The following is a 19302-nucleotide window of genomic DNA, read 5'->3' on the forward strand; positions in this document are numbered from 1 at the left end:
TACACACATCTCATCTCAATACACATGTATTTCATCATCCGTCACATGTTCAATTTATCACATACTCATAGTTTGAATCATCGTTTCATAACCTCAACATAACAATTTATACAAAAGATTTTATCACAACATGGAATGTAAAACCTGTGAAATAGTTCCTCATAATTGTATCAAAATCAATTAATCAAAATCATGGGTTAACACAAAGACATCAAGAGCACTCAAGTTTATCAATCAATTCTCATCAGGACATCAATTGGTACATAGAACACAATAATTCAATAAACATCCCAAAATAAACCCAAATTTAGTTCTCTAAGGATCCCTACACAGGTTCATTCTAACCCCAATTGCGATAAACTCATTCCTTACCTCTGAGCGGACTCACGTGTCTTCAGTCAACGATAGTAACATCTCTAGCGATTCCCTGAGATTCCTTCAGTTATTCCTCCGACTTGCTCCGATAGAATTCCCAAACGTCAAGAGACGGAGAAGAGATTGAAACCTCCACTTGTACTGTCTTCATGCGATTCCTTTTTCTCCCTCCACGAATATTATCTCGAAAATCCCAACGGTGGAAGTGTGCGAAATTGAATTTCGAACAACATATCCAAATTTTATGAAAATCCAACGGTTAACGAAATCGAGATCATAGTTTTACCGAGACAGTTTTGGGTTTCTGCGGGAAATTAAAATGCTACAATGCGAAGGGTTTTCCTCTAAGCTCAGATATTATTTTGAAATTCTCAACGGTGAGAATGTTCGAAATTGGGTTGCGAACTTGGTACTCAAATTTCACAACGATCCAACGATGAAGGAGCCCGAAATCGTCGTTTTTCTGAGACAGATTTGGTGAGCTGCGGGAAAAAGAAAGGGTTTTGGGAGTAAGGGAAAAACGAAAATGAGGCACCTGACTTAACATAACTATTTATACCTGGGGTACTCAGCCTATTATTTGCTCTATATTTATTTATTTTATAAAAATAAACTCTATTTTATTTTCTATCAAACAAATAAATGAAATACCCTTTTTATTTTCTCTCAAATCATTATTTTAATTAATAATTATATCTCCTTATTTATTTATTTATAAAAAAAAAAAATTTCGTACCCCATTGCCCAGAGTCTCTTCGCTATGCGAAGGTATAGGGGAGGGATGTTGTACGCAACCTTACCCTTGCATAAAAGAGGTGCAACACGAGGACTTCCCAGGAGGTCACCCATCCTAATACTACTCTTGCCCAAACACGCTTAACCGCGGAGTTTTGATGGGATCCGGTGCATTTATTTTATTTATTTATAAAATCTCATCATTTTTCTAAAACTCTATTTATTTATAAATAACAATCCTTTTTAATCTAGATTACAAAAAATTAGAATGTTACAGACGCATTATTGATCAGAATACACATTTTTTGGGTATACTAATATATCAAGTATAAACCAACTAATAACAACCTATGCACAGCCTAATTTCTTTAAACTTTAAAAAAAAAACTTTAAAATGAACGTTTTTTTATACAAGTGATTTTATAAGAAGCAAATAAGATTTGCTTAGTAAAATAAGCTAACATCTATTTTCTTAAAGAAAAAAGATGTTTAGACAAACACACTAAAAAATAAAAATAGTTATTTATTTTATTAAAATAAATACTTATTGTAACAAATAAATTCAAACAAACTAACTCTTCCTCTTAACCAAATTTCTTAGTGATTTTGGTTGAAGTATGAAAAGACTTTGTTGCAACCTTAAGTGATGTTTACTTGGAGAGACAAGTGAAATATTACTTGGGTTTAAGCTTGAAGATGTTTGTTGAAAAGAATATTTGTAACTTTGTATACATGCTTTCATTTTTCATGCTCAGACAATAATTTGATCATATCCTTCCTAATATTTACATATCATATTCAAATTTTGTCAAGCTAAGTCATGCATATATGTTACATCTACCCAGACAACTAATGAAAAACAAGATTCATAAATGTAGTGAAATGGCATGCACAAATATAAATTAGGATAATAGCTAGAAGAAAACACAAGTTTATTAACGTAAAAAAAATAGTGAAATGGAAAAAAGAAACATATAGAGTGGACGTATAAAATAATCAACTTGTAGTCACATAACGCATGCATGGAATGCGACATTAGAAGGATTTAATATAAATAAGACAGAGAATATACACCGGGAAAGGGACGATGCTTATGAAGCTGAGCTGAGAGAAGTTGAGAAAAAATTGGAGACAGAAAGCAAAAGAGAAGAATTGGCTGTACGCAAAAGATGTGAATGGAAGGCCAAAGATTTATAGGCAACACATGTGCAATATAACTGAGGGTAACGGAAATAGAGGGTTATTACCTTCCGGTTCGAGAGAACGAATTGTTTGAGTAATATGAAAAACGAAGAAGAAGAAAATGAAACCCTAATTTCCCAATTGATGCCTTCTAGTTCTAGGGTTCGATCCCCAAAGTCTAGTTTGGCCTGCACTCGATTGTTTCACAATACGGAGGATTAACCAGTCATATTACACCAAATCAGCAATTGCTATGAGAGTTAAGATTAGATCACCACTAGATTCAAGTTGGGCACTTCACAAACGGTGTAGATTTGTGGCTCTAGTTAACTAGTATGTATGTGTTAAAGTTTTTTTAGACTTCCTTGATATTTATTTATTTATTTATAATTATAGGAGTAATTATTATTAAATATTATATTATTTTAAATATTTTAAAAAAATAATTAAGTATTTGAATATACTAAATATTTATTTTTTATTTAATATTTTAGTTGAACTTAAGAGTCTGATTATTTATATTTTGTAAAAAGTTACTTAAAATATGAAATAAAAATTGTATATGTATATCTTAAAAAATTATTTTATTTAAGAATTTAATTACAATACATTTACAGTATAACTGTTATCCAACAATAAATTGTTCTTATCATAAAATTATTGATTTTTATAAAAAAAAAATATTTTAATAATCATATCATATATAAGATATTTTTTAATTAGTTTAAAACATAAAATATTTATTTTACAAAATATAAACAATAAATTCTTTATTTAAAATTTATAAGTAGCTGTACGAAAATTCTTAAAAATTTTATCATAAAAACACTTTTTTCATAAACCCTTCAAATTTTCTAATAATGTATTTTAATTGAAGAGAGAATTTGAATTCATGAAGATAAAAGACAATGAACCGGTCAAAGATTATTTGGGCGGATTAATGGATGTCGTGATTCAAATGTACTTCTTGGTGAGACATCATTTACAAGTTAGAAGGTTGTAGTAAAAATCATAATTTTGGTTCACAACAAGCTTGAAGCCAAGATCTCTGCAGTTTAAGAGACGTATGACTTGTAAACTCTCATAATTACATAATTACAAGTTTATGCACAAGAGTAAAGAGTTTCAATGAAAAGTGATCAAGCTATTGAAGATGCCTTCCAAGCAAAACACAATAGAAGGTCTTCCAATAACAACAAAGGAAGAGTTGAAGATACTTCAAGAAAAGGAAAGTTTTTGCACCACCAACACAAATGATTATGTGTGATAACCTTAATAGATACTGGCAATAGTAGAAGTTTCTAAATGAAGGGAGTATATTTGTGGCAGAAAACTCCACTTTTTTTGTCTTAAGGAATTCACAAGATAATAATACATTTCTGTCAAGACTTCTGTCGTTTTTGAAATATTCCACAAGAGAATATAACAGAACATGTGCAAAGGAAAATGCCCCATCTCTAGTGCCCACTTCGCTCCTTTCCACCTCTATTATTATTATTTATGTTTTGGGAAATATGCTATTTTGGTTGCATGTTGTACATAGTATATTTTTTGTGGCATTTGATAATATGTTAACATAAAGTAAACATAGCACATGAGCTTTATTATGTATTTGAAATAAAAAATGAAACACAAAGGTTATCTTGATACAAAAATTTATAGAGTTGACAATGATTTTAACTTGGCTTGGAACGTCCAAGTTGTCCTGTCCTACCACCATATAGTATTTAACTAACTTGTTAGTGTTATCCCTTTTTCTTGAGAAATTCATATGAACTTAATTTGTCATTTTATGTGGACTAAATCATTACATATTAATTATTATGTTACATTCAGTTATTTCTGATCTTTGTAGGACCAAGTATTTTTATGCTAGTAGTATTATTTTAATCTATTGTGAGGAAGCTACAAGCTAACAAATCACTTATCCATGATAATTAACTTGTTCAGTTGTTTGGGTTCCACAATGAGTTCATGTTCTATTTCTCGATGCTTGAATTCTGTCTTTCCCTGTGGTCCTACTTGATGATGCAACAGATGGGACATGAGTATCATCATCAGCTCACCGCAACATGAATCAACATCACAAACTAAAACTAAAAGTAGAAGATGCCGATAGCAATACCACAGTAGCAGACCACAAAGGAGGCAGCATTAGGAAATGGACAAAATAGAATAACAGAATATCTTCTAGATACTACTAACAAAGATTTGTTCTTGATACAAAAATCATTGTCAATTTTAACTTATACAAAAAATTTATTTTATTTTATTTTATTTTCTGTTTCTATAAATATTTATTTAAAAAATTATCCAAACTAAGCACTAAGAAGATTTAATTTTAAAGGTAGAGCAGTCTGTCTCTAAGAAACTACAGCTAATTGATATACGAGGAACAGTGTCCCTAACATTCATCTTCATACATTCGATCTCCACCTTGGCTACCGGTAGCATGGCAAATAGATATTATTGCAGGGACCACTATGGCAGCTACAATAGCTGCAACACCAAAAAGCAATGCTACAGTGTTCAAATGACTGCTGCTCTACTGAGCCACTAGAGCGCCAAAAACTCAAGACAGAAGGAAACATCAATCTATAAGCATAGGAACAAAAATTAGTTGAATTTATTTTCTTGTTCTGTACAGCATTGCCACTACACTATCAAATCATGCTAGAAAAAACAAGTTTAATACAACACCCGTGCCGTGCCTTAAAAACAAGTTTAATACAACACCCGTGCCGAGCCGCAAAGTAACATTTACCGTATCTCCTGACTGCCTTGCAATAATACAACAGGTCACCCGTGCCGTGCCTTATAATACAACAGAAGGTTGGAGCGGCATTTTCAATCACAAGGTCAGGTCAGGATCATCTTCATAATCAAAATCTTGTTCACTTGAAGCCCTTGCTCTCTTGGCATCTCTTGCCCCACCTCTACCTTTCTTTGGTTTACCCCTATGGTATACATGCAGATATTTTAGCTCATACGGGCATGCATTCTTTACATAAGCGCAAAGATTTATGGAACAGTTTCTGTAAACTAACCTATTATTTAATTAGTTAATTCAAATTTAATAATACAAAGATAAATTAGTTGAGTGCTTACTGTCCATTAGCATAAATTCCTCCACCTTTTGAACGACCAGGACCATAATCTGGTCTACCATCTGAGACAAAATACAATGAATGAACAACAAAATTCATACCAATAAAGTAATAGAAACACTTGCCTATATGAACTCACCATCTCGTCCAGCTGCAAGATCTTCTGCCTGTAGTAAACAGGTGAAGAAAATCCATGTCAGTGTTACAAGTCAGAAATAACCATTTGTTGAAAAATGCTGACACTAAATAAATAGACCTTGAATAATTAGAATTGGATGAAAAAAAAAACATAAAAGGATGATTTATTTTAAGGATAGGTGTCAATAGAATGGAAAGATAGAGCCTGGAAAAGGATCCAGTCTTGAAGAGCTTAGAAATCTATGTTCACCAACTTGAAACTTCGATGTCTCCTATCCTCCATAAAAGATGTTATTAGTCAAAGTTTACATTTTGATACTCAAGTTTTAAGATTTCAAATATATACTGCTCTAATTTGGTAACAAGCATGACGCCTGTCAAAATTGAAATCAAATGACAGGACCTGACCTAAGCACATGTAAAACATTTAGCTTCTCTTCTTTCAATGGAAATAGACTTCCTCAACCGTATATGACAAAGAATACAGTACAATCATATATCTGACAGTCTAGCATGAATTGCCAAGTTCAATTATTGTTTCATATATTTCTGCAAAAGAATGCCTCTGCATTGCTTTCTGCTCCAAATTGATCAAAACGGTACCATCAGGTCAGGCATTCTTTGCCAAACTTCCTCTGCTATTACTTTTGAGTTTTGACTGGTTTAATCGAGATAGCACAGAATTATGGATGTACACTAGCCCAAAAATGTCAGAAACTAATGCATCCAACATGTCCTAATCGCTCTTATCTTCCCAGGAGATTAACATGCTGATGCTCTCATTATCAAAAAGTACTATGACCATTTTTTCTAACAAGGGTGTAAAACTGAACAATAGATGAACTGCAAGAAGTTATCTTTTTACTATCCTGACAGAGAAAAAGTATATAGTGTTCACTAGTGCACATTCTTTTTTCTATTGCTGGTTGGAAGCATATCACTGAATATCAGAGATATAGTACATACCGCTGGCGAGGTCACTGAAGATAATGAGAAGAGCCTATCTTCAGGTTGAAACTTTCTAGACCTCTTCAGGCTGCCATGAAGAAATTCGATTCACCAATGTCATGCAAACATCAACATGGAGCCAAACTATGATAAAAATCATATCTCACTTAAAACAATTGAACACATGCATGCACAAAAATTAAGTCATCTCTGAGACCCTGATACATAAAAACACAGAAACACATAAATTGATCATAAGAAAATAATCATGAATAACAAAACTACACTTCATAAACTGTCCTTGCTTCTCAACATTTCACACAATTCTATTTCATTATCTAGAATCTTGGTAAGATTGAATTATCAGTGCATCTAGGCAAGTCCCAGCAATGTATCACTTTATATGGAATATCAGGGATCAATACAAGTAACAAAAGTACCAGACTCTAATGAGTTAGCTTTTCCAAACCATCAATGAATCAAGATTTCAGAACACCCAAATTGAGGCCCAATAAATATGGTCTGTGATCAAGTATATAACAGATCACATACTTGAAACTTGAAAGTTCATCCTTACACTTCCTATTTTCCTTAGGATCAAGGTTATCAAACTCTCGAGTTAACTTCCTAACTCTTACGAGTTTACAAGTTCACTTACCCTCTACAAGTTGACTCATGTGCAAACTCTCTTTTTAGTATACTCTGGGTAGACTCTATGCAAACTTGATAGACTCTCGAGTTTACCACCGATTCATTGAGCCAACAAGTTAAAAAAAATTATACCAAAACACAAGGGATTTTGGGTTGTTTTGTGTTTGTTTAGGGTTCAACATACCTCTGTTTGGTATGTTGTTCCAGAATAAAAAAACCCTCACCTCTAACAACATTAAACCCTAGTTCTCCAACAACATCAAACCCTCAATGGGAATACTCTACCACTACTATCACATCCGCAAGTTATCTAATAGTGATGCATTACTAGAATTGGTTATTTAAGTATTGTGGAATTTATGGTTTATTATTTTGTTTTATTATGTTGTTAAAATGTTTACTTGGTATGTTATTGATAGGTATTTTGTTATTATTTTTATATGAAATAAACTCTTATAAGTTTATGAGTCGAGTCTATGAAACTCCTACGAGTTTACGTAGATTCTTGAGTTTGATAATGTTACTTAGGATTATAAGAATCACAGATTCTGACAGAAAATATGGGTGCTATTTCTTTTCAGCAGAAATGAAATGAACTCCAGAAACTACGAGTACAGAAAGAAAAGGTTGTTTGACAACAAGAAGTCAAAATATGGAATAAATTATCAGTGTCTAGAGAAAACATAAAGAAAGAGCACCAGAGAGAAAAAAATCCCTACAGTGCAGTGTTCTTCGATGAAGATAGGAAACCTTCAAATCCTTTTAATACATTACCACACTGTCCAGGATCCTGTAAGTAACTTGTCTCCATATCATACACCTGTGTTAAGGGGAAAATATCAGCTACTGCTCGCTACGAATCACATGGAATGTTCGTTTTACGCAAGTAACTTGTCTCCATTTCACTTTTATGTAAACTTGATCAACTCAACCATGGGAATGGGGTTTGAGCATCATAGACACTGCACCAGAAGTGCATCACTACATGCCCAATTAAGCAATAGACCTCAGTTATATTATAATTTAAAATCACGTGAAGTGCCCAATTTTAGGTTAAATTACATTTTGCCTAATTATCCTGTTGCGTACGGAATTGGTTCAACCAACCAAACAATAAGCACACACATTTTAATAATTTTAAAAATTTTAAAAATCAGTTTTTTTATAGGAACCAAAAAAAATATCATGGTAACCGTTCATACATAATGAGAGAAAGTTTTCGCCCCTTTCGAAGGGAACCCAGATGCGAACGTTAAAAAATTCACCTGCTTTTCAATGCTGCGAAGATCTTCGTGAAGTTTGGCTCTCCTACTAAGCAGAGAAGCTAACATTGCCGACGGGTTCACCGTACCCTTTTGCCCTAAAACAGAACATTATTTTATAAGTTTAATAATCCGGATTAAAATTCAATTCAATCAGAGGGTAACGGAAATAGAGGGTTACTACCTTCCGGTTCCATGTTCGAGAGAACGAATTGCTTGAGTAATAAGAAAAACGAAGAAGAAGAAAATGAAACCCTAATTTCCCAATTGATGCCTGCGCTCGATTGCTTCACAATGCGGAGGATGAAACCCTAATTGCTTCACAATGCGGAGGATGCCTGCCCAATTATGTTATAAGGTAAGTGTTGAACAATATGAGAAAGTAAACACCCGGTGGAAAGAACTAAATAGTATTTTTTTTATTTTAACAAAAGAAATTGATAAACTCACCTTTTAAATTTCATCCTGGAGGATGAATGAGCTTGATTAAATAAAAAGAACTAAATACTTTTTTTTTTTAAAAAAAAAAAAAGTAAAGAAATCTCTAAATGGACTTGAAAATTTTCATTTTTCATGGAAAAAAGATATGTCTAGTACTTAAGGCATATGTACTAAGTATACCCAAAATGTATTGTTACTGGATATGTAATGGGTATGGAATTCACTGTACTCTTTTACCCTAAAACAGAACATTATATTATAAGTTTAATAATCTGGATTAAAATTCAATTCAATCAGAGGGTAACGGAATTAGAGGATTACTATCTTCCGGTTGAGAGAACAAATTGCTTAAGTAATATGAAAAACGAAGAAAATGAAACCCTAATTTCCCAATTGATGCCTTCTAACCCGTCATATTAGGCCAAGTCAACAACTGCTATGAGAGTTAAGAATGATGTTGAGTGAATATAAATTGAGAAAGGCATGGCGATTAGATCATCAATGGATTCAAGTTGGGCGGGCACTCTCACAAACGGTGTAGATTTGTCGCTCGACTGCTAGTTAACTAGTATGTATGTGTGTTAAAGTTTTCTTATACTGTATTGATATTTATTTATTTATAATTATAGCAGTAATTATTATTAAATATTATATTATTTTAAATATATAAACAAAATAATTAAGTATTTTAATATACTAAATATTTATTTTTTATTTAATATTTTAATTGAACTTAAGAGTCTGATTATTTATATTTTGTAAAAAGTTACTTAAAATATGAAAAAAATTGTATATGTATATCTTAAAAAAAATTATTTTATTTGAGAATTTAATTATAATATATTTACAGTATAACTGTTATCCAATAATAAATTATTCTTATCATAAAATTATTGATTTTTATAAAAAAAAAATTAATAATCAATCATATATAAGATATTTTTTAATTAGTTTACAACATAAAAATATTTATTTTTCAAAATATAAACAATAAATTCTTTATTTAAACTTTATATGTAGCTGTACGAAAATTCTTAAAAATTATATCATAAAAACACTTTTTTCATAAACCCTTCAAATTTTCTAATAATGTATTTTAATTGAAGAGAGGATTTGAATTCACATGCTCTTTCAATTATTACCTCTATTGACCAATCAATTCAACCATAAAGTCAAGCTAGGCAATGGTGATACTGTTCAAGCCCAAGGAAAAGAAGAAAAAAACTATTTAAACCAAGAAATTTGAGATAGTTGTCAAAAATGTTCTTTACATTTATAATTGGATCAAAATTTGTTTAGTGTTGCACAAAAACTAATACATAGATATGAAGTTTTTTCAAAGAAAAATATTATTTTATCATTAACGATGATATGGAATTGAGATGACAAATATTGAAATGATTAATAATCGTTTTTATTAAAAGTTGATTCAATTAAAAATAGTGATTTTAGTGGCAAAATTGATTAGAGTGATGATGTTTAACATGAAAGATTTGGTCACATTAATTTGATGTCATTAAAGTTTAAAAAAATAAGATGAATTTGAGATGATAAATTCTTATATTATGATTTTTGAACACACAATGAGTTAAATTAAATGTATTTCACATATTTTAAAAATTAAGTTTGAAGTTTATAGAGTAAAAACTTAAGTTTTTATGACAATTTTAAAGATGAATGATAGAGATATGAGATTTTGTCTTAGTTAAATTTTGAATTTAGAATAAGTTTTAGATAGAGTTTTTTCATTGTTGTAGATTTTATCTTTAATCTTTTGTTGTAATTAGTTAGTTTAAATTTCAAATAAATTAGATAAAAGATTAGATTATTTAGGAAGTTCACAGTGATTGTAAGTTTATATATAGACATTTTCATCTTATATTCCAATGACTATTTTCCTTCATTTTTTTTTTATTTCTCTAATTTCTTTCTAAGTTTCAATATTTTCATACTTTATTTTATAAAATATTTTTAACAGGTAATTGATAAGATTGATAATATGATATGAGATGAAAAAAGAGAATAAAAGAAGAAATGTTAATAAATTGTTTATAAATAATAGGTGTTCAAATTTTCTCGATCTAATAATTTTTTTAAAAAAATATATTTTTTAATTCTTACAATTTTTTATTTTATTTTTATAAAATTATATTTATTTTATTTTTCATTTCTTTAAATAACACTTTTCACAGTAAAAGTAAAAATTAAAAATAATTTATAACTAAAAATAAAACAAATATAATTTATAAAAACTAAAAATTGAAAAATAATTTTACATGATGAAAAATAAAATAAAAATTAAATTGTAAAGATTTTTTTGAAGAAAACAACAACAACATCCATTTCTTCCTGCAACACCCAGGTTTCCACGGCTAATCCTAATCTTGGGCACTGGGTTGCATCTCTCGTCAACGCTGTTCCAGTAATCAGGTCCACAGCTCAAAGTTCTTACCTTTTCTGTCCAAATTCTGATTCTCTTCATGGATTTCCCGTTCCTGGTATCTACTCTACCTTTTTCTTTTTCTCTTTCCTTTTCTTTTCTTTTAATTTTGTTTTTTTTCTTGCGAAACTAGGAAAAGCTGAAAATTTGGAAGAAAAAAGCAGAGCAAGAAGAAGAAGGTCCTCCTCTGGTGTGGTTCGAAACCTCTGCCACTGTTTCTCGCCGCTTCCAGTTTGAACCCAATGGCCAACTTTCTGTACTCTCCAACTACTCACCCTCTTTACAAAGTTGTAATTTTTAAATAAAAAAAAGTTAGGAGTTAAAATATTGTTACTTGCTCTAAGGAAATGTTTTTTTTTTTTTTTTCCAATGGTAATTACAAAAACATTATCTTATTTCACTTTGTTTCATTTTATCCAAATATTGGTACAATGGTGAAAACAACTTGTGAATTTATTTAAAGTGTCTTTTGGTCTCTCTGTAGGTAACGCTTGTTGGTGATTCTAGGCCATTATACCACAGGATTGTTGACTCTTTCTTGAATAAATTTTTCCCTTCAGGATATCCATACAGGTTCTTTGGTCTTTTCCTGAGTATGTTGTATGCAATGGTTATTTGTTTGACTAGCTAATTTGTTTTTTCAGTGTTCGCCTTGCAGTGTGAATGAAGGTTACCTCAGATACACGCAGTTTCGAGCACTGCAACACACTGCGAGTGCCGCGCTATCAGTGTTATCAACTCAGGTCTTCTTCTAATAACTTAAGAACCTCAGCAAATCATGTAACTGCTTTCCTAACGACGGATGCTAAATTCTTGTGGAAGCTAGGTGCATTTTGGTTTTGATTATCTTTTGGGGGAAGTTGCTTTTTTTTTCTTTTCTTGTAAGCTAATTCAAACACAGTAGATGTTGGCTTGTGCTAGCAGATATAACTAAAATTGATTTATAATTTTATTATGATATATAATCAAGAGAAATAAATAATTAAGAGGGATCTAATTTGAGCGGTATCGCCTCTTTGCCAAACCCGAAGGTTAAAGTTAAGAACAAAAGAGCATTGATTAGTTTGAGTTGGTGTGAGAGTTTGTGATTGAGAGCTACTCATGTTGAGAGAAAATGCTAGTGAAGGAAATTGGAAAACTAAAGGAATAGTTAGTGCAATGAATCACAAAGAATTAATCATTTTTATTTAAAGAAAGCCAGAAAGACTTTAAGAGTGGATGAATTTTGCTGGAAAGAGGATTGCTGGCATGACTTGAATGTTGTTGAAGATGAGGTGGCATGAGGGTACAAGTAATGAAGAGCATGTAGCAGTCTTAAGGATCTAGCTATCCTGATTTGGCAATGCTATAATCTGTGAGCCCATTTTAATATTTTGTAATGCCTGTATATGTAGAACATTCTTTTTAATAACTGTAAATTTTTACAGAAGGATCTCCACAAAATAATTGAGTTTGAAGTGGGTGTCTATTAGCAGACCTCCAACAAGAGGAGTCTAAATTTTGAAGAATAAGGAGTGTAACCATTTAGTCTGCTATTATACAGAGTTTGTTATAAGGTGGCAGGAGGAGATTGGGGGGATTTTTTGCATAAAGAGAAAGGGGAGAGGCAAGGTGTCACAAATTCCTTCAGAGAGTTATACTTTTGTATTGCACAGTGTTCTTAGTCTCTGCTGTCTTCTCTATAATACTCTGATACCAATTCCGAGATAAATTATCTAGCAATAGGGATTACATCTTTGCCTCATTTTCTTGTCCAATTCTGTTAGTATTTTTGTTCTGTATGCTCATTCTTCTGCAGTCACTGCTATTTGCTGCAGGCTTGCGGCCCACTCCTGCACAAGCGACTGCTGTTAGTTGGGTAATTTGATACTACTTTGTAATTGACAATTTCTCAGAACAGTTATGCTGGCTTGCATTTAATGTATAATTTGTTTCTCGATGTGCAGGTTTTAAAGGACGGTATGCAACATTTAGGGAATATAATATGTAGCAAGTTGGGTGCAAGAATGGATTCTGAGCCTAAACGTTGGAGAATCTTAGGTTTTCATTTAAGTTGGAACTTTTCACTTTTTTTTTTAGTATCTCTGATTTGTCAAGTTCTATGGTGTATGACTGTGATAAGCCTTCTATTTTGCAGCTGATGTGCTCTATGATTTAGGGACTGGTTTGGAAGTTCTTTCTCCCTTGTGTCCACAGTTTTTTCTTGAGATGGCAGGCATAGGGAATTTGGCCAAGGTACACACTTTTATTGAGTTTTTAAAATTAATTTACATGGTGATGGTGACATTTGTTGTCATACAAATTGGATACAATACTAGTTGTTTATTCTCATTCATGCCTATGTGTATGTCAGAACAAGAAACATTTCTTGTTCGAGTGAAAGTAATTGGTTAAAAACCATCTTATGTTGGGTATAAACTTACCTTTTCTCTCATTTTGGAGTCAACAGGGGATGTCAATTGTTGCATCACGAGCTACAAGATTACCTATATATTCTTCATTTGCTAAAGAAGGAAATCTAAGTGACCTATTTGCTAGAGGGGAGGCTATTTCAACTCTCTTTAATGTTGTTGGAATTGGAATTGGAATTCAATTAGCATCTACTGTATGTGCGTCAATGCAGGGAAAGGTATACCCATACCAAATTTTAGCAACTCAACCTATCCTGTAAAAAATTGTGATTTCTGTTAGGTTTTGTGATAACCATGTTGGTTATTTGCAATTAGAAGCATTATTAAAAAGTATGACAGCAAAGAACTTTATTATTTTATCTTCTTGAGATAGAAATAATCTGGCCATGTACTGAAATAATAAATATACATTTATTTATGAATCCAAACTGACAGATTATGAAACATTTCTTTTTAGTTGGTTGTGGGGCCTCTACTATCAATTATACACATATACAGTGTTTCTGAAGAAATGAGAGCAACTCCTGTCAATACATTGAATCCACAAAGGACTGCAATGATTGTGGCTGATTTTCTCAAGGTGTGGTTTGATTTTTTTTGTAAATGAATTCTCTCTTGGTTTCTTTATTTGTAAAACTGAAATGCTGTTGGACTGTTAATTGAGTTCAAGTCAGGCTGGAAGTGTATCAAGCCCAGCTGATCTAAGATATCGAGAAGATTTGCTATTTCCTCGAAGACTCATAGAAGATGCTGGAAATGTAAGAGTTGGTAGGGATTTGCACAAGGTTATTAAGCCTTCAAGGCTTCTTGAATCAAAACAAGTATTCCCTGGGGAGAAGTTTATTTTAAATGGTGATAATAGGTGCATCGACATGGTATTGGAGCAGGATGCTATCGGCAAAGATGCATTGAGAGGGTGGCTAGTTGCTTCATATGCTGTACAAATTGGCAAGTCCTCTCACGAGCTCAGTACCAGTACCCTGCTACAGGCCTATGAGAAAATGAATGAGGTCTTCCCTGCCTTTATAAAAGAATTACAGTGCAAAGGGTGGCATACAGATCGGTTTCTTGATGGAAGTGGTTGCCGCTTTGCATTGTAGTGTACAAATTAATCCTATATTGGCTTTAGTAGGCCTTTTACCTATTGCGAGAGATTTGATGCATTACATGTGATGGTTCAGGTTACTTCTTCAAGTTAATCTTAATATAGCTGTCTGTATCTAACTATCCTGCTGCAGGATGATCAACGGTCCATATCCTGAAATGTAGGATGCATATAGTAGCAATTGACTTTGTTTTCTTCTCTTGGCTTGATTTCATCTCATTAATTCTATTTTATTGAATAAATCATCTTTGACTTAATGATAGTGAAAAAGAGGCTTTTCCATAAATTGATATAAAACATCAGAATGTATTTATGATTGACATAATTTGATAAATGATATATACCCTTGAAAGTTGAAATAGTTTGTGGGATGTCTTTGATTTATGAGAACATAGGAATGTAAAGAGAGAAAGTGGAGAATCAATTAAAAGATATAAAAGGTGTCGATAAAACATCTGATAATGATTTTGATATGGATTTGTGTCTCTTATTCTGATTTTGGATCTGGGTTTATTTTTTAACTGAGATTGCATTGATTGATAGAGGCATGCGGAAAATTTTAGAAAGCCAAAACAATTTCTGGGGTTTTATAACCGTCAGAAATTGTTTATTTCATTTTAGCAAAATAATTTCTAGTGATTTTTAATTGTCAGAAAATTAAATGTCACTAAACACAATTAAATTAATGTCATGTCATCATTTAATGGTGTTTTTGAAGAACAGACCAAATACATAATTAATCCATTTGAAAATTTTAAGAACAGGCTTAAGTAATCTTTTGGGTCCCATGAAATAGCATGTTTTGATTTTACTCCTTTAAATATTTTTGTTTTGATTTTAGTTCTTTAAAGCTTTTTTTGTTTTGTTTTAATTTTTATTGTTAATTAACAATATTAAATAATGATATAACAATCACGATAGTAACTTATTGACTTGTTACGTCGTGAAGGAGTAGAAATATGATTAACACAATCTTTTTTTTCGTAAATGTTTTAAAATTTTGATATGTTCAAAATAATTATGACATTAGACTAGTAGGTGAAAGATTTAACAAAATTTAGAAAAATAAAATAAAATAAATCCATACTTATCATATTATACTCTTGGGTGATATGACATGTTAATAAACTACTAATATCAATATATCATTAGTTAATACTATTACTATCTTACTTGATAATTGAGACTAAAACTATCAATTTTTAAAGGACTAAAAGATAAACAATTAAATTAATAAACATCCTATTTCATATTGGTTTATATAAAACATAAAGCTTTAGATAGGAAAGGAGTTCATAAACATTTCATCCAAGAAGAGAGAATGTGAGAAACAAATAGAAGTTAAAAGTCTAGCAATACAAGGTGATTTTATACTTATTCAGTGAAACTAAAGAACATTCAATTCTCATTTAACCTAATAAAAGTCATGCTAATGAAAAGAAGGTTACAAAATAAATATTCTTGATGTTACTCTTGATTACAACAACAATCTCAGCCTGAAATAATAAAATTGAAGGATTTTTTTATACGAAGTCACTCTTGTCTATTCCTACCAACAAAGTGTTAAAAAAAATTACAAAAATCTACTCAAGTGAGAATATGTAAGTTAATAAGCACAAATACAATGACTTTGCAATGCTAAGGGTAGAATGTTTAATCACATATGTTCCATCCAGAATAGTTTATCATAATAGAATGTTTCGTCCAATATGATTGTTAGAGACACATATTTATTCTTTTCAAGTTTTTATATAGGCTTGAACGAAGATGTATGTATCTATTGTGTGTTGAAGCCCTTGAAATTTTTCTAATCTGAGTCTTCATTTCATGCACAAAAACTTGACACGTTTCCACTTTTTCGCATAGGAGAGAGAAAGTATATGTCCTTTTTTTCTTAAAAAGTACTGACATTTTTTGAAGGTGTATATTACTTTTGTATTTTCCACTTCAATCTTTCCTATGCACTTAACCTCAAAAATATAATTTGCTTTTGATTAAAGGCTGTACTTATACCTAGAAATCCTATCTTTTCATTAAATACTTGAAATTCAAACTTTAGAACATATTTAAAAAATAAAAGAAATATCATATGAAAGGAATACAAGAACACTTTCACCTTTAACATATGAAAAGAGTTCTCACCACGTGATCTTTAGATGGAGAAAAACTTAAGTGAATATATACATCAAGGTGTAAGTTTTTCTTAATAGTGATTGGACGTTGAAAGTTGGATATAATAATATAGTTCATAAAAATGCATTGGACACAACTTCATTTGTAGGGCTTCGACACTTGATTCTTATAAAAGCTATGGACGAAAGTCCATTATGGTGCACTGTACACAAGTTCAACTAAAACAATTTTTAGCGTCTAATGCGTATATAATTTCAAGAACTAAGTCTAAAAAATGTTTTCAAGAGATACACAATTTATTAACAATTGATCATTTTTTATAGAAGGCTTAAATATATTTTTTCTTATAATTTAACATTTTTTATTTTTCATACCTATACTTTTTTTTGTTTAGTCCCCACAAATTATGTCTATTTTTTTTTTTTCATCTTTATTGTTAATCGTTGTAACGAAAAATAAGGACGTGATAAATGAAATGATAACATCATCTTTCCATGTCATTACTTGATGATATCATCTTATCACGCTATGATATAGAATGTTACATAATATTATCATTAATTTACAATAACTAAAATCAAAACAAACATAAATGACATGGATGAAAAAATATTTAAATCTTAGTCTCAAAAAATATATATTTAAATCTCAAATTAAATATTAAAATAAAGGCTTACATATTAAAACAAAGGCCTCCAATTATATTTTAAAATTTATGCATTTAATAATGTGATATATTTTACACCATCAAACTTTTGTAATTTCCTACCATGAAAACTATGGAGTGCGTGGTTCAATTAGTATGAGATTTTTTCACTTTAATCAAATGTGTTGAGTTTGTATTTTGAATATCCAACTACATTAAACATTGGTACGATATGTGGTCGTAATATTTTTTACATCCTTTCTATCATTAAATCGAAAGACTTGATTAAGAGAAAATAAATTTGAAAAAGATATTTACTTCGATGAATGAAGAAAAAACAAGTTCTCTACAGAAACTAAGGGGGAGACAAGCAGCAACAAAAGTTGTCCTAACGCCCTCATTTCTAAATGATGCGATTTTTACTCTGAAATTCATGGATCGTCTTGTTTAGTACCTTTTTTAAAGGAAGCAAAAGATTAGGAATATCCACTTTTCTAGTCTTTTTCTTTTTGGGAGATTAGAAACGATGAACTTGAATAGCAAGCATGCCTCGTGCTCATGAGTCATGACTTAAAAGAGAATAATAATATATTTTACTTGTACCTTTTTTTTATTCTTTGCATCTCTCTTTTGATTGTTTTTAATGTTTTGAAAATTAATTTCTAAAATGCAGAAAATAATTCTAAAAACTAATTTTGAGTTTGAAAAAAAATGCCAATAAAATAACCCAAAAGCATTTGTTTGAACTCATTAAATAGCCAACAAAATGTCAATTGGGCTTTGCAGCTCTTTCCACCCATTTTTATACCAAGTCCATCCTTAAAATTTCAACATATAAACTGACAAAATTACCCTTAATAAAGATATTTTCATTTTATATTATGTGCGTGGCAAAACACAATGAAAACAAGTTTTTGTTATGTTAATTTATTTTGTAAAAATTTACCACTACAAAAGCATATTTCATTGTTTATTTCAGGTGAAATAGACAACGTAAACTAATTTTCCTTGTGTATTTAAAAATTTATTTTATAATTGAAATTAAATTAATTATAATATAAGTTACATTTGTATTAGTAAACAAATTAATTATGATACAGATTATCCTAATGATTGTACAAATTACACTTTCTAAAATAATCAAATCAACAGTAATATAATTTTAATTAAAATTGAATTATAATGACAATTTACCTTTTAAAAGAACAATTGAATTAATTATGACACAAATTAATATCATAATTAATTCAATTATTATTAGAAAAAGTAATTTTATAATAATTAATTTAATTACTATTATAATCATAACTTCTATCGTAATAAATTCAAATTCAATTAATAAAATATCAAATTTGTATCTTACTTAAAAAGATTAATTTATATAATCATTAATTTGATTACTTAAAAAAGTTACTTATATATAAAATTAATTACACAATAAAAGCATTTTTTTTCAACCTTTAATGGGAGCAGAAGTTCAGTTGTTAATATTGATTTTCGTTAATAGACAGACATCTCGAGTTATAAGCAATTAAAGCACACAACTTGAGCGATGGAAGACAGAAAATAAAGACAAAACTTGAAGACTGACATTTTATTAAGGCGATTCAAAGGTACAACGCCACTCAGATATTAACATAGGCTGGGTCGGAGGGTGGTAAATACATAGGCCATAGTTTTATTATTACACAAAATATATTCTGCTGTGCACATGGTCAGCCCGTAGCG

General features: G+C 30.6%; 3 protein-coding genes across 4 annotated transcripts in view; 1 reads left to right on the forward strand and 2 right to left on the reverse strand.

Moving 5' to 3' along the window:
- Positions 1 to 4872: 4872 nt before the first annotated feature.
- Positions 4873 to 8801, reverse strand: LOC100499798 (uncharacterized). 2 transcript variants are annotated; one of them, XM_006593304.4, is made up of 7 exons: positions 8583 to 8801; positions 8402 to 8488; positions 7856 to 7956; positions 6504 to 6573; positions 5539 to 5566; positions 5401 to 5461; positions 4873 to 5249 (listed from the first exon to the last, which is right to left on the reverse strand). In XM_006593304.4, the coding sequence occupies exons 2-7, from the start codon at positions 8465 to 8467 to the stop codon at positions 5144 to 5146; spliced, it is 432 nt and encodes a 143-aa protein (XP_006593367.1). In that variant the 5' UTR covers positions 8468 to 8488; positions 8583 to 8801; the 3' UTR covers positions 4873 to 5143. The 2 variants fall into 2 exon arrangements, with proteins under 2 accessions (XP_006593367.1, NP_001236194.1); NM_001249265.2 differs by having other exon boundaries at positions 5067 to 5249; positions 8402 to 8496; positions 8583 to 8769.
- A 2360-nt stretch (positions 8802 to 11161) lies between these two features.
- LOC100814176 (protein root UVB sensitive 2, chloroplastic) lies at positions 11162 to 14993 on the forward strand. Its single transcript, XM_003541306.5, has 10 exons — positions 11162 to 11337; positions 11413 to 11535; positions 11764 to 11852; positions 11938 to 12022; positions 13078 to 13137; positions 13226 to 13319; positions 13417 to 13514; positions 13729 to 13908; positions 14148 to 14270; positions 14365 to 14993. The coding sequence occupies exons 1-10, from the start codon at positions 11320 to 11322 to the stop codon at positions 14788 to 14790; spliced, it is 1296 nt and encodes a 431-aa protein (XP_003541354.1). The 5' UTR covers positions 11162 to 11319; the 3' UTR covers positions 14791 to 14993.
- A 4149-nt stretch (positions 14994 to 19142) lies between these two features.
- The window catches only part of GY5 (glycinin gy5), a gene marked incomplete in the record, with an annotated part of 3510 nt that continues 3350 nt past the window's right edge, over positions 19143 to 19302 (reverse strand). Inside the window, 1 exon segment of the mRNA NM_001249747.3 lies at positions 19143 to 19274.

Source organism: Glycine max, chromosome 13 (genome assembly GCF_000004515.6).
Source record: "Glycine max cultivar Williams 82 chromosome 13, Glycine_max_v4.0, whole genome shotgun sequence".
Taxonomy (NCBI): domain Eukaryota; kingdom Viridiplantae; phylum Streptophyta; class Magnoliopsida; order Fabales; family Fabaceae; genus Glycine; species Glycine max.